The sequence below is a fragment of the Pseudopipra pipra genome, chromosome 3, assembly GCF_036250125.1.
Source record: "Pseudopipra pipra isolate bDixPip1 chromosome 3, bDixPip1.hap1, whole genome shotgun sequence".
Classification (NCBI taxonomy): domain Eukaryota; kingdom Metazoa; phylum Chordata; class Aves; order Passeriformes; family Pipridae; genus Pseudopipra; species Pseudopipra pipra.
Window position 1 is genome coordinate 110,491,179 of NC_087551.1, and position 15,381 is coordinate 110,506,559.

General features: G+C 40.0%; 1 protein-coding gene across 1 annotated transcript in view; it reads right to left on the bottom strand.

The window, feature by feature from the left end:
- The window catches only part of OPN5 (opsin 5), a 35,230-nt gene that overhangs the window by 14,421 nt on the left and 5,428 nt on the right, over positions 1-15,381 (bottom strand). Inside the window, exons 2-3 of the mRNA XM_064650688.1 lie at positions 10,164-10,316; positions 2,859-2,978 (exon numbers count right to left, since the gene is read on the bottom strand). Of these exons, the coding sequence (XP_064506758.1) occupies positions 2,859-2,978; positions 10,164-10,302 (259 nt within the window). The 5' untranslated portion in view covers positions 10,303-10,316. The remainder of the gene's footprint in view (positions 1-2,858; positions 2,979-10,163; positions 10,317-15,381) is intronic.

Below are 15,381 nucleotides of genomic sequence, written 5' to 3' on the forward strand. Positions count from 1 at the left end.
CTAGTTCATTACCAGACTGACCTGAAATGCTCCCAGGCCTGAACAGTTCAACTGCAATATTCAAACAACATTAAATATTGAACTCCACATTCCTGTGACTGTATTCCTTCCTCCACAGGAGTAGCCAGAGCACCTCAAGGATTTGAAAACATCTCAGCTGCCCTGGGCTAATTTCCCTGGCTGAACCACAGTGTCTGTAATGTCATAGCAGCTCAGTGAATTGGTTTATAAAGAGGGTCTTGCAAACTGTAATTCCCACAAGGTAACCTGTTCATAGAAGTGAAGATAAAAGTCTCTATTATGTTGAAGTGATCTGCAGGAAAATATTTTGAATTGTTCCCAAAAATATTCCATTTTGCATCAAACTGGACATAAAACTAAACATTCTGTTTTCAGTATTAGCAGAAAATTAAAACATTTCTACCAGAAACAAATATTGCATAAAATGGCCTTTGCTCCATCTTTATGCCAAAAACATCATGATTGAAAACCCATCAAAACCAGATTTATTTTTAAACAAAGTATTTTGAGATTATTTTCCTTAGCCTAAGCCTGTAAGGAAAGTTCTGCCTGAGCCTGAAAGTTGTGCTTGGGTCAATGTATGAAATGTATGATGTGCTTTTCTCTGAGCAGAATAAATGTACTTCTAATTTTTCAAGCAAAAGCTGACCTCAGTGATTAAGTTTCAAGGAAAACATTAAATATGGCAAGGTATAGGACATATGCTAACAGTCAGCAACTTTACTCACGTAAATGATTGCCAGCTTTAAAGGCCAACACATTTATTTGCACAAAATCAAATTTCAGCAGCAGGACTCGGAGCAGCTCAGAGCAGGGTGTCAGTGCAAAAAGAGCCCGATGCAGCTTTGAACGAGGGGCTGGTGCCACCCTGTGGAAATCTGCAGGAAACAGGGCCATGGCAGAACTCGTTTCTTGAACAAGGTTCCAAGATAAGTGTGTGAAATGTGAAGATCCTGGGGGAAAAAATCCCATCTTCATTCCAATCAGTCCAGCAGATTGAATACATCCCATTTCTCAGGTGAACATCATCAGTTAGCAAAAAAACATTAGAGAAGGAAGAAAAAGCCACATGGCTGTGCCAATCACAATTATTTTTAATTCCAAAACTTAAACACACAGGTAGATTGAGATTCCCCATGGAAGAAAGCAAGGTGACCAGGTAGTATGGTGTTGACACACCTTAAGAGAGAAGCTGTCAGCCCTCATGCTAAGAAGGCTCTCAAACTAGCTGCAATTTGCATGGTTGAGACCTACAGTTTGTGTGGTTAGGAGATACCTATTAAACTCATCAAATTATAGAATGGTTTGTCTTGCAAGAGTTCTTAAAGATCAAATAGTTCCAATCCCCCTGTCATGGATAGGGTTACCTCCCACTAGACCAGGCTGCTCAGAGCCCCATCCAACCATCCTTGAATACTTCAGACATGGAGTATCCACAGCTTCTCTGGGCAACATTCAAAATATATAGCTAGGGAAATTCTCCTGAAGAACTCCCTATCATTGGAGTGACTATCATAAGAGTCAAACATGAGATTTATAATGTAAGACAGACTCTTAAAGACACAAAGCAAATGGGAGTATCACAGAAGAGTAAAAAAACATTTTGTTTTTTTCTCCTTAACTTCTAAATGTTGAAAGATGGAAATAGTGACTCCACGGCAGAAATGCCAAAGAAATCTTGGGATTTTTCTGTGTGGTAGCAATGATATTTGTACTAACATCTTTCTTCTACTGAATTTGTATTTCCTTCAGAAATCCATGTTTACTGATCCAAACCCCTGGAATTTGCAGGGGTGAGCAAATCCTTAGCCTTGTGCCATGAGAGCATAACAGGCATCAGTCAGGGGGGATTGGGAGCCACCACTTCATATTGTTCAGTGCTATTTTGGGCATTTGCATGAGAGCAGAAGCATTTGGCAGAGATGAGGGCAGGAAAACAGCGCACTGCAGCTGAGGGCAGGGCTCCCAGCGTATACAACACACAGGGGACAGATGACTTTGGGAGCATGGGAATATATTGCCATTTATATTGCATGGGGGAGATCCCATGATCAGATGGGTCTTTATACCTATTGGAGTGCCTGCCATCCAAAATATCCTTTTCTAAAGGACATCCTGCCCTTCTCCGGCATCTGCACGTAGTCACGAGCAGCTGAGTGAGAGACTCCTGTCAAGAGCCAAAACAACAATCTCCAGAGGCTCTTGACTCTGCAACTCTGTATAAACTTTTCCAAAGCTCTCTCCTTCTGTGCCAGGACATCCAGACTGTGGGGTTGAAATAAAAATCCTCCCAGTTGGCTGCTGTTGCTCTTACTCTACAGATTGACACAAATGCTTATTTTTCTGATCCAGGCATAAAGGAAGGTGGTAATTAGAGAGAAAACTATTAGCTTTGGTAGGCTGGTGACTACTGGCTTTTTCCAATTATTTGGCCAAACATGTATTTTTGAGGCACTTGGATCCCTTTTATTGCATCCTACAGCAAGAAAACATAGTTTTCTGCGCCTGTAATACTGAGCTATTTTGTGTTTATTGTGCCAGGGTGCACATGGAAACTGTTTTTGGAGACGTTGCCCAGTGCTGGGATGAACAGGTGTTTTGCCTGATTGATAAAATCAACCCTATTTTTTCCTCTGTACTGTTAATTTCTTCCCATCAAGTTGTTCAGGAATGTTGTTTTCCATCCTTCCATGCTATTTATATGCAAATAAGAGAGCAGAAATATCAGTAGCAGAAGGCCTTTGGGGCTTCCTTGACTTTCGGAGGAATGCCTCTTGCTGCTGCCAGAAAGAATGGTGGGATAGTAAAAATGAGTGAAAACAAAGACATGAAATTACCTGAAATGCCCAGATCACACACTGCTAAATTAACAGTCATTATCTCAGCAGGTCTCAACTTCTTTTTTCGCTTTGAGGACATAAAAATAACATACCCATTTCCCAGGGTTGAAAGGATCCCTGTAGTAATGAAAAACAGAATAACAATCAAATTAGAAGCCTCTTCAAAAACAGCAATACCCCATCTTCCTTGTGAAATTCCCTGATATTTTCAGCCTAAATCTGTGGTCCTAAGGCTGGACATTTTACTCTGAAACATGGTCATCTCATTGTCATTATGCAGCTCATAGAGGCATCAACTACAGACACCTCCCTCCCTCAGCAAATACTATTTTCCCCTCTGCAGCAGAGCATTGCCTTCACCACCTGAGTAAATTAAGATATTAATATGAAATCTTAAATTTTACAATAAAATTAATTTCTATAATCAGAAAGAAAAATAATAAAATTAATCTGATTAATCTGATTTTAACTTCCAGGTGGAATTCAGTGCATGAGCAGGGACCCATTTCTTGTTGGCTGACATCTTTTTTTCCACAGAGAACCACACTGCAAGTGGTTGATCACCCATGGAATTAATCACACCGGTACCAAAAACTGTAGGGTTTCCAATTCCCATAAAGAAAAATGTTTCTTCACTAACTCAGGTTTGAGTTTAAGCTCAGCATGAGGGTTTTGCTGAGGAAGCACAGGACAGCACACACAACATCCCTTTCATGAAGCAAGAATCACACCCAAAGGTGGAAAACCCAAAGGGACCTTTGCCCATAGAGCCTCACACCAGAGCAGAGGAGACAAGTAAGGAGGGAAACACAGAAGAAAAGACTGAAGAGCAAAGAATGTCAGAAACCCCAACCTCCTGCCCTGACATTGTCTCACCAAAGGGACCTACAATGGCAACGAGGAAGATTTTGGACAGGAGTTCAGCTCAGAGAAGCACGAGAAAAGGTGTTCTCCTTAAGTACTTTATGTTTGTCATCTTTGTTTCTCCCTACGTAAACAATAATTAAATGTTAAGTTTTGGGGGTTGGAAGTTTGGGGATTGGAACTGGATGATCTTTAAAGTCCCTTCCAACCCAAACCATTCTTTAAGTCTATGATTCTAAATTAAATTCCCCTCAGTGAGTCTGTTTGCCACTTCAGTAACTGGGGATGGATCTCCCTGTCTTTACCTCCACCCTGGCTTCATCTCCACTGGTTTTTCTCTGCCTATTTCCTCCCTGTCCCACTGCGAGGGTCATTCTGGGTGCTTGGCTACCAGCTGAGGCCCACTCACCACACTACTTCAAAGAAGTCAGTCATAAATACGTCAACTTTCCTCTGTTGAGGCAGCAAAGTCACCTTTTGTGATGTCTTCGTACACATGGCTCTGCTGGGGCAAACTCAGCTGTATTCTATGTTTCTAAAAGACCCCAGCAGCCCTCCAAGCCTCCCAGCAACTCTGACCTCTCCAAATACTGCACCTTTGAATACCACATAATTTTCATCAGAATCTTCTGTCAGGCCAGACCTCAGGAACTGAAGCTCAGTAATTTAATTATTTAGTAATTAATTGGGTAATTCAGTAATTAATAGGCCAGTATTTAAATGGGTATTTAATTATTTACCGTGGCCCATCAATGGAACAATCCCCTTGCAAGGGTGCCATGTCCTCAAAAAATTGAGAAGCCCAACCTGGGAACATCCATGAGGCAGAGAGAAAAATGGTTCTCAGAGGCTAAAATCAGACTGCTTACCAATACATATAACCAAGACATGTAACCATAGAGCCAAGAGTTTACCAAACTCAGGACAAAAATACTTTGATTTTTAATTTTTTGGTATTAAATGCAACACTAATTGGACCCTCTTCTTATTTTTATATTGACAGTATTGTTTTCTAGATTATTTAAAAAAAACCAGACAGGACAGAAGCTGGCTTACTATTGATCTTAAGTTTTCGCAGTAAATTTGATTTACCCTTGGTGAATTAAATTTAAAGAATAATCTACTCTTATGGCTCTACAAATTTAATCTGAATTATAAGCAGAAAGAAGTATCCATATGAATTATTTTCTTCCTTGCAGCTAAGTCAATGAATCTCAATGTCGTGAGAATTTTTTATGTGTTTTAATCCTTTTCTCTCTTAGTGCCATTTTTCTCTCCAGTGATATTTTAGATAACTAGAGTGTCAGCATCCAATTTGAAATACTTTTTGAAAGCACTTGACATTTTCCTGAATCTTTTTCAACTGACTGGCAGTCTAGAGAGACATCTCCATCAGGCAAGCCTCTAAAGCAACTGCTAATTATTAATACCAATGTTCCAGAGAGCCCCAGCCCACTGACCTCCTAATCCTGCATCTGGAAGGGGTCCAGTGACTAATTTATGTCTATACTTTCATTGACAATTGCTTATCTGAATTCTTTTTTAACTCCTCAGTGATCAAAACTTTATAATCTCCTTAGAGGAGCATCTAATGCTCCATTTCCCCTTCTATTAAATGATTTTCCTAGCAGTTAGCTGGAGACCTTGCTGGTGCAATCTCCAGGTCTGGTAGTTTGGAAACAGGGGAAAAAGGATCTTCAGTTATAAAATAAAGGCTCTTTTCCAGGAGTGAACAGTTCAGGGCAAACAGTCCATGGCACTGCAGCACTATTACATATATACAAAGAGCCAAGGATGTGATAACTAAAAAAGTGACACCTGCAGAGAAAGAGCCAGGCTGAGATACACGACCTGCAGCAAGAGGGGAAAGTGTTTAAAAGTAGTAAACTAAAGAAATAAGCTTCCGTTTCTCCAGCTGACAGCAGTACTAAACCACCAGAGAAAATGAAAAAAAAAAAACCAAAAAAACCCAAAAATGATAGTTCAGGATTTTGTTTTCAATTAAGCTGTTTCATAACATGCTGAGGAAGCATGCAGCAACAGTTTGCAAATCAATAGTTAGTTGCCACAGGGTTTCAGAGGAGCTGGCAGCCAGCAGGCCTCCACTCAGTAGTTTGTCACCCTGCCTGACCATACAGAGAATCAATCAAGCCAGTGATGAAAAAGCTGGTGGGGGAAGTGACAAAGTAAAAAGAATTGGATTCTCAAAACCACATGCATAGTTTGATTTATTTTTTTTCTAGACAATTAAAAAAACTACACATGGAAATGAACTAATCAGGAAAAAGGATCATGTGCTCACAAAGAATTTAGCACAGATTGGTCAAGACTCCTGATTTTCTTCAAAGACAAAAAAAATAGTACTTCTTCTATTTCAAATTGCAATACTTAGCTGTAGAACCAGTCTGACCTTAAAGCTCTGCCAAGTTGCCTGATAGCATCGCAGCCTTGTTCAGCCACAGTGCAGCTTCTTCCCCTTTTTGAAAGAAATTTTAAACCCATTTGCACCTTACACACCTCAAGGGCAAAAAGATGTGCAATAGCAGTCCTGGCTTCCCACCTCCTGGCTTCCCTCTCACTGCTATCAGGATGTCCACACAGGCCATCCTCAAGAGGGGCCACAATTTTCTTGGAAGGGATCTGCAAAGGAGTAGGGAACACAGTTCAGTGCTGCCACTGAACTGAACTGAAGGTGACAAGTTCAGTCTGAACCACAAGTTATAACAAAAAACACAGACACATAATTATAGGATCATTCAGATTGGAAAAGACCTCCAAGATCATCAAGTCCAATGTCTACTTGTTTTCTAAACACTTCCAGGGTTGATGATTCCACCATTTCGCTGGGCAGTCTGTTCCATCTGCTGAACCACTTTTTCAGTGAAGAAATTTTTCCTAATATCTAATCTAAACCTCCCCTGGTGCAATTTGAATCCATTTCCTCTTGTCCTATCACTTGTTGGGGGAAGAGACCAACCCCTACCTGACTACAACATCCTTTCAGGTCATCGTGGAGAGTGATAAGGTCTCCCCTGAGCCTCCTTTTCTCCATACCCTCATTGGTTACAGGAACTGAATGCTCCAGCTTGGTTTTCTATCTTCTGTAGATTACACACACAATTTATAAAATAAAATCTGCAATACTGCAAAGTTACCCCAAGGCACAGCTATGCACAAGAGCTATTAGAGCACAGAGGTTTTGCTTACTGTTTTGGACACTTGGGAGCTGTGATTAACTGTAAAGCTGCCAATTAAAGCAAATTTGCAGCCTTAGCAATCTTGCAGTGTGCAATTTGATGTCAGTGAATAGCTTCATAGAGGTAAGCTTCCTTCTCCACTATCTACCACCCAAAAACTTTACAGAGCAGTGCTTTATGTCCCAACATAGATGTGGATGCTTTGAATTGCCAGAAATCAGCTTAATGGAAAAGGAAATTTGAGTTGTTTGTTGTTTTGGTTTTTTTGCAGTAAGTAAAAAAAGCTACTCAGAGATTTAACTGGGAACAATGACGATGAATTTCCTTCTAAGTTCTCAAGTCCAAGATATTACTAAGATGTTGCTATCCACCTAAACATGAGTGGGTACTAAAATCTGGATCTGCACAGCAGGAGGTGCTAATGGTGGTATCCCCAAGGCACTACACTAAATCAGCCTTGTGAGCTACAGCTCACATGAGAAGAATCAATCCAAGCCAAGCTTTATTTTTATTTTTTTTTTTTAAGAAAAATGTGCTTAAAGGCTACTTTGCCCCATCTATTGACAAACACAGAAAACCTGGCATTGGTCCTTCCACCAGTTTTGTTTAATTTCCTCTCTTAGTGGCTGAGCCATAAGGTGAAATTGTGCTTTGCTGGTAAAAACTATCACACTCTCCTTCACACAAATCCCTACGAAAGGGTGGGAAGGGAGGAGGGGGAGTGGAGGGTTCTGCACTTCTCTTGGCCTTTGGCCACTTCATGTGCATTACTGCATGATATACAATGTCTAAAACATTGCTGTGCTGGTCTAGAAATGGTCTAGTTGCTGAAATGGTTGACATCACAACTGAGCAGCATCTTGGTGCTTAAAAACAGTGCAGTGATTGCTAAAAGGAATTAAAAATATCTGTGCCAGGTACCGGCGGTGTCTTATTCTACAGATCCAAGTCCAAGGAAGATGCAAATGCAGCATTTACATGCATATGTGAAGACCATAATTCCCTCTAATGAAAGCTGCTACTGGAGTGTGTAATGGCCATAAGGGTAAAGTAACTAACCAAGTAAAATGCAATGCAAAACAAGCACATGAAAAATAAGTTAAATCTGGATCTAAGTGTGGGATATGGTGTGTAGAGCCACACACACAGCAGAACTGTGTCTTTAACTTCCCTGACTTGGGCCACTGGATGCAATGAGTCCACCACAGGCTGTCTGATGTCCAGTCCACAACATCAGGAAGGTGGGAATCTTATTGATAAATCCAATATCAAAATGATTATCAGACCTTTTTGAATTATAATTGCAGACTCCTCACACTGCTCATGGAAGTCTTTGCCTTTATGATTGGCTTTTGGCTTTTCACTGGAAACTTTTATTTCCTGTTCCTTGCCTTAATTTGATTACACCTGAGTTTTTCAATATGTTTCATACCTGATGGGATTTTTTTTTTTTTTTTTGAACAGGATAAATCTACCCTAAATACAGCAAACATAACAAAGCAACACAGTGTATATTAGAAAGATTCATTGCAGCTACTCAAATACATTTCCTGGGATTAAAGTTAAATTTGCTTAACAGAGTGAATAAAGACCGAAAGTGGGGGTTGTTTTGGACAGTTCAGTGAAGACATCTCTCTGCAGAGCAGCAGGAAAAAACATATATGTGAAAAGTGAGGATACATAGAAAACAGCTCATGAATACCAAAACCAGCACCGAGAGACAGCTTCACCTGCCACCTCTGCTGCTCTGAATTCTTTTTTCAATAAAGATATAAGCAGGAAAAAAATGATAAATTAGCAGAAGGCATAAGTAGAAGAGAAATGATAAAAATAACTGATACCTTTATTACAGAAAAGATATTAGATTACTTAGATCAGTGGGAGGAAAGGCAGCACGTGAGAGTAGGAGGGAAGGATGTAAAGTAGTGAATGAGAAATATAAATGTAGGAATGACAGATCAATCCTTGTATTTTGTGCAGAACTGGTTGAACAAGTTCTGGTTGAATCAATACTGAAATAAATGTCAAGGAGTATGGTACACCCTGTATTCAGACTGGTGTTCAGCTGTCTGAACTGAGCTCAGTTTGGTGTAGTTATTTACGTGTCCTTAGCTCAGCTTTAGGAGAAAATCACTGTGAGAAACTCCATGAACCAAAGCCATAAAACATAACAAAACCTAAATATATAAAGAAGAATAGAATAGAATATTCTAGAATACAGAATAGAATAGAATAGAATATAGAATAGAATAGAATATAGAATAGAATAGAATAGAATAGAATAGATCACATGGATCAACGAACTCCGATTCCTGGCCCTACACAGGACACTCCAACAATCCCATGTACCTGAGAGCATTGTCCAAACACTTCTTGAATTCTGTCAGGCTTGGTGCTGTGACCACTGCCCTGGGGAGCCTGCTTCAGTACCCAATCACCCTCTGGGTGAAGAACCTTTTCCTAATATCCAACCTAAACCTCCCCTGACACAGCCTCATGCCATTCCCTTGGGAGTTGAAATGAGTACTGACACAAAAAGTTGCAACTCCAGCCTTCTCCATAAAGCAAAGAAGGTAAATTATCAATAAGAAGGACCAGTTTATCCTTAGAAGTAATGGAGACCAGAATTTTTCCTGCTGAATGATGACTCCTTGGCATATGAATACTTAAAGCAGAAATCAGTCCCAGCTATCATCTGTGTGCACTAACCAATACGTAATTGTATTTATTATGCTTGCAAAGTCACTTTGAACATGGTGAAGGACTGCAACACAGAAGGACGGGGAGGGTGCTAGGCAGAAAATATTGTTCAGTATAACGTGTAAAAGAGGACAGATGATGCCAGGAGCTGAGCAAGGTTCAAACGAGCACATCTCAGGATGTTCTCTGCTGCACAGGCACGTGAGAGACGCTTTGAAAACAGGCCACATGGCATAGTGGGAAAAATTCATTTCTGCTCAGAGACAATTAAACCATAAGGTGGTAACTTATCAGTAGAAAAAAAAGTACCATTTATTCATTTTTTGCTGGAAGGTCCACTGTGGCTATCTGGAGCAGCATTGTCTGTTGACACTAACTGTTGACACCATATTTCTAATGCATTTTCTCCTCTACCTCCTATATTTTTCTTTCTAGTATGAAGAAATATGTAATTATACATCAATGCACAGCAGCTTCTGCTTCCTTTGTGAGAGCTACAAGCAGGCAGTCATATCTCAAAGACCAGTTATAAAATCATTACCAATTACTGTCAAATAAAAGCCAGCTATGATGTCAGCTTCTCTAGAAAGCTTTGACGCAAAGGGGTCTCCCTTCTGGAGATAATGTGGGACGTATTCTTCCTGGGAGGAAGTGTTGTGATCTGATGCCATCCCACTCATGTCCACTTAAGTGTCTGAAAAACAAAAGAACAGAGTTTGCAATAGATCACATCTGCTGCTGGAAAACACAAAGATATTTTTGTTCATACACAAGATGCATCTTCCCATCCTCATTTCTGCTCTGCCACTTGCCAGGGCATGGCAGGATCCAATTCAAAATTGTGAAAAGCATCCTGCCATGATCTATTTCATGACTTTATCCAAGAACATCGTTATTCAAATGGCACCACAGTATAAAAAAGACATTAAGGTATTAAAGAATGTCCAAAGGAGGGCCACAAGGATGGTGAAGGGTCTGGAGGGTAAGCCATATGAGCAGCAGCTGAGGTCACTTGGTCTGTTCAGCCTGGAGAAGAGGAGACTGAGGGGAAACCTCATTGCAGTTACAACTTCCTTGTGAGGGGAGGAGGAGGGGCAGGCACTGATCTCTGCTCTGTGGGGACTACTGACAGGACCCAAGGAAATGGCCCAAAGTTGTGTCAGGGGAGGGTTAGGTTGGATATTAGGAAAAAGTTCATCACCCAGGGGAAGTTTGGGCACTGGAACAGGTTCCCTAGGGAAGTCGTCACAGCACCAAGCCTGATGGAGTTCAAGTAGTGTTTGGACAACACTCTCAGGCACATGATGTGACTCTTGGTCCTGTGCAGGGCCAGGTGTTGGACTCGATGATCCTGATGGGTCCCCTCCAACTCGGCGTATTCTGTGATCCTGTGGGTCTGTGGCAGTCCCCACAGTAACCCATCTGAGCAGGTACCATTGTATCATGGCTTTCAAGTCAGGTCTTTGGAAGTGCCTTCCCTGAATATCTTAAGGATCTCCCTGTTTCCAGCTTGGTCTAAGAGTGCCCCAAGACTGAGAATCCAGAAAAAATAAGCAAGGCAATCTTTTGTGTCTGATTATCTTCATTGCTCAATGTGTTTAATGTTGGACTCGATGATCTCGGAGGTCTTTTCCAACCCAATCGATTCTATGATTCTATGATTCTATACTGTACTACTTGTCTTTATCTATACACACAGTTCTCTTAATGCCAAGAGACTGGTAATTACCTATAAGACAGGCCCAGCAATTTCTTCATATCCTGAGGGACACTGTGTCTACAGATGGCAACTCTAAAAATTTTAAAGTGAAAACTTATATCTATAAATTCTCCTTAGAATTATTTAGGTGTTGGGTTCCAATGCAAATAGCTTTTCCTGGCTATGGCTATAAACAGCAATTGGCTGCTACAGTCATGAAGAAGCAGCAGAATTATTAAATAATGGACTCATGTAGGAAGGCTTGTTGAGTTTTCTTTCCATTTCCTTTCATGTGAAAATTGGCCATTGAGGTCAAATATACTAATGGAAATAAAGTGAACGCAGACATGGGAGAACTAGAATGTGGCAGACACCTCTGAGGAATATCCCTCCAGGACAAGTGAAAAAGTAAAGTGAGGAACCCTTGCATAAGGCAAAAACCTTTCTACCATGCTTGAAAACACACAGTCAGGAGCTTTTTAGGGCATTCAGACCCCTCAGTTCTTCTTGCCAGTGCTTGGTGAGAAGGAAAAAAGTATTGCCTTATTTTACCCATTTGCTATCTCTCCTGCATTTTGAAGGCAGACAGTCTTCTCAATAACAGACCTATGTGGCCTGGTACACCTAAAGCACTCACAACCCTGTTGTCCTCCAGCTCTGAAAAAAAGATGGTCTAAGGAGACCATCTAGTACAAAAGGATGGACTAAATCATGAATCTGGGAAACAAAATAGTCAGAACAATTATCCTCTCCATCCTATCATAGCCACAGGTCTTGATCCAGATTTCACCCGGTCTTTAAAAGAATCCTGATGCTTTTCTATCCCCCAGCTTGCATGACGCCACAACTCTTCTGTGGCTGCAGCATTTGGGTATCTGAAGTGATGCAAGTGGAAAAGCACATCTGGGACCTGTCAGGACAATTTGGGTTTGATACAAATACCAAAGTGTTTAAGGGCGTTTTCTTCTTTTGAGCCACACTAGAATCTCCCACTCCAGTCAGTATCAGGTGGCTGACAAGGACAGTCGTGTCCAACTTACAAGCACACAAAAAAGTAGCTTTAAAAAGGAAATTTCAACTCCTGTATATGTTAAGCTCAACCAGAAGTCCTGCCACTGGGTTTTTTAATTGGCATTAAAGAAAAGGTGCGGGTTTCCCAAACAAATCACAGCCCTGGGACAGGAGGGAGCCCTCTCTGATCCAACTACTCACGGAAGATTTTGCTGCTCTGGTCAATCTAAGTTTTTTACCTGCTTGTAAATGTTAATGTTGTAACAGAGTACTCCTATCTGGTTGCTGAAAAAGAAGCACCTTATTGTGGCTTTAAGCAGAGAGAGCACATTATTTCTTGAAAATTTTCAACAAAAATAAAGGGAAATTAATGTCAAATTTCCAAGAAGATACAAAAACTCTCCTCATTATTGTAATAATGACTGATTATTAATAATAAATTTCAGATATAAGGAGATAAAACCCAACTCTACTTGATTTACACAAAAAATTAACGATGACATGTAATGCAGGGGATTAATACTAGATTATGGCTTTAAAAAATGTTCATCATCCTGATTAGACAGGAATTGACTGTGTCCCCCAAAATGAAGCTCTATGCAAGAATCAGATCTCACTTTTAGAGCACATAAAACAGAAAAAGATGTAATTAACAAGGCAGAATAATTAGTTCTCTCATAATTCCAGGTCAAGAAAAGCTGTAATCCTAATCAGCATCTAGTATCTAAATGTTGGGCAAAAACGGAGAGAGATAACTTTTATAATAATAGGCAAATCCTAGCAATTGTAGGGGATGTCCATTTTCCCAGACAAATTATTTCAGGAACCAACATCGGAACTGCTAACTCTGTTGTTTTTATTAATATATGTGCTTTTTAAGGTACCACAGTATTAAATGCCTGATAAAAGTCATAAATGTTCTGATCCACAGCTCCTAAAAGTTAATAGTCAGTGACAGGGACTACAAAATGTTCTTTTAATAGGAATACCAGTGATCCCTGCTTGTACCAACCCTCATTGTTTGCAAGCTCCTGTGAACTCCTAAAACATATTGGGAAGCTACAAATAGGAAGTGGACTAACCCAGATTCCAATTACGCCTTCTTCCACGGGGCTTAGATAAACATGGGCACATACCGGCAAAATCTGAAGTCCTTCAACTAAATTAGTAAGAAAACAATCACTATACTTATGTTAGGCAGCTAAAAATAGGTATATTTAGTTTATGTAGCACAGCCAAAGTGGTATGAAGTCGGGAAAGCATTTTCGTAACTAATGAAGGAAATATTAATACCAACCATTAAAAAAAATTAAAAAAAAATCTGAAAAACCTAAAGGTATTTAGTATTAGAAAAAGCCTTCTATGTTTCATAGGAATCACAGAAACTGGACTATTATCAGATGCTGCAGAAATCTGTGAAAGTTACAGTGGCAGCAATGCTTTCATGTGTTTGAAAAGAGAGCACAAGAAATCATGGGCCACGTACAAGTGTTGTAATTATTTGTAGGAGCACACTAATTTACCAAGTGATAAATGGCAGAGTGGAACAAAAGATATCCATGATCCCAGCATCACCTCACAGAAAGTTGGTAGAGCTCATTTTGAAAGACTTAATACAGTTGAAGTGATAACATTATCAACTGTTTTAATTAAGAAAATAATTTTCTGCTCTCTCATGATACATTAAAAACAATAAGGTTATGAATAATTTTATCTGAGTCAGTAAAAGACAAGAGCTAAAAGGATAAATTAGTACCAGCAAGTACTGTTATCTTTTTAAGAGAAAAAAAGGTAATTATCTCTTCCTTCAATTTGTCCAATGACACCTATTTCTTAGAGTCCCCACAGCAAAGTTAGTCATCTGTCAGTGTCTGCTGGATCCCAACTCCTGCTGTCAAGCATCATTTTTATCCTAAACTTCCCCTGTGTATTTTGAGGAGCTCATTTCATAGATGGGCTGTGGAAACATGAAAAGGTCCCAATGGGCAGTGAGAGGTAAAAGTTATCTCTAATTAAAGCCCTGGTTAGGTGCTTCTGTTTCCTTTCGGTTTTAAAGCTATGCAGGAAGACTTACTATTGAACTTTGAAAAACATGCAATAATTTTAAAAAATGTGATGATAAATTCACAGGTGGTCATGTGAGTTTTAGGTGTTCCCTTCACCTTAAGGGTGGGTTGTCACAGTGCCTGCAGCTACTTTTATGTTAGTAAGCCGTGCAGACCCCCAGCAGTGGATCTGCAAAGCAAAACAGGTACTGTTGAGGACCTTTATTTTTCCAAGGCTGTGCACTTTTCAAACACCAGTGCCTAAAAAAAAAAAAAAGGGGAAAAGAAAAAAAAAAAAAGGAAAAAAAAGGGAAAAAAGTGAATGAAAAAACAAGACTACTTTTAATTGAGTCCTTGATTCTGATTAATAAGCATAGATATTAATAACCCAAGCTCTCAAAAGACATTTTGCAATATAAGTGCTTCATCTGCTGTGGCAGGTACACTTGGACAAGCACTGGGAAATTATCCAGTTATCAGGGACTGGTTTGTTCTTGCTGCCTCACAAGACCAAGTGATTCCACATAGCAGTAGGTCTCCAATGTCCAAAGCGTGGGAGCAGAGAGCACTGCACCACAGCCTACCATCTAGCTCATCTACAGACCATCTTTCCAGCATATTCCATGATGAAAGGCCCCCTGTGCCAGTGAAAACAGATTTAAAACCACAACAAAAGAAACCAACCTGCTGCTTCTTAGAAATGGACTCGTGCTTCTATCTGTGCTGCAGACACTCATCTTTAATTAATATGAACAATTCTGCTTTTAAATAATATATTCTTTAAAATGGAACTGTTCAACTCTAGCCAACCTCAGGAGATCAAAAATCATCACCCAGACACTATAAAATGTCAATATCAAGCCACAGAACTCCTGAAATTAAAGGAAAAAATTATTTGAGGATTTTTGTTGGGCCTCATGAATGCAGCTCTGCCCACCCTACATCAGTTTTGCTCTCTGCTCTCTTCTCATCTCTCATTGGGGTGTTTCAACATGTCCTTCGTG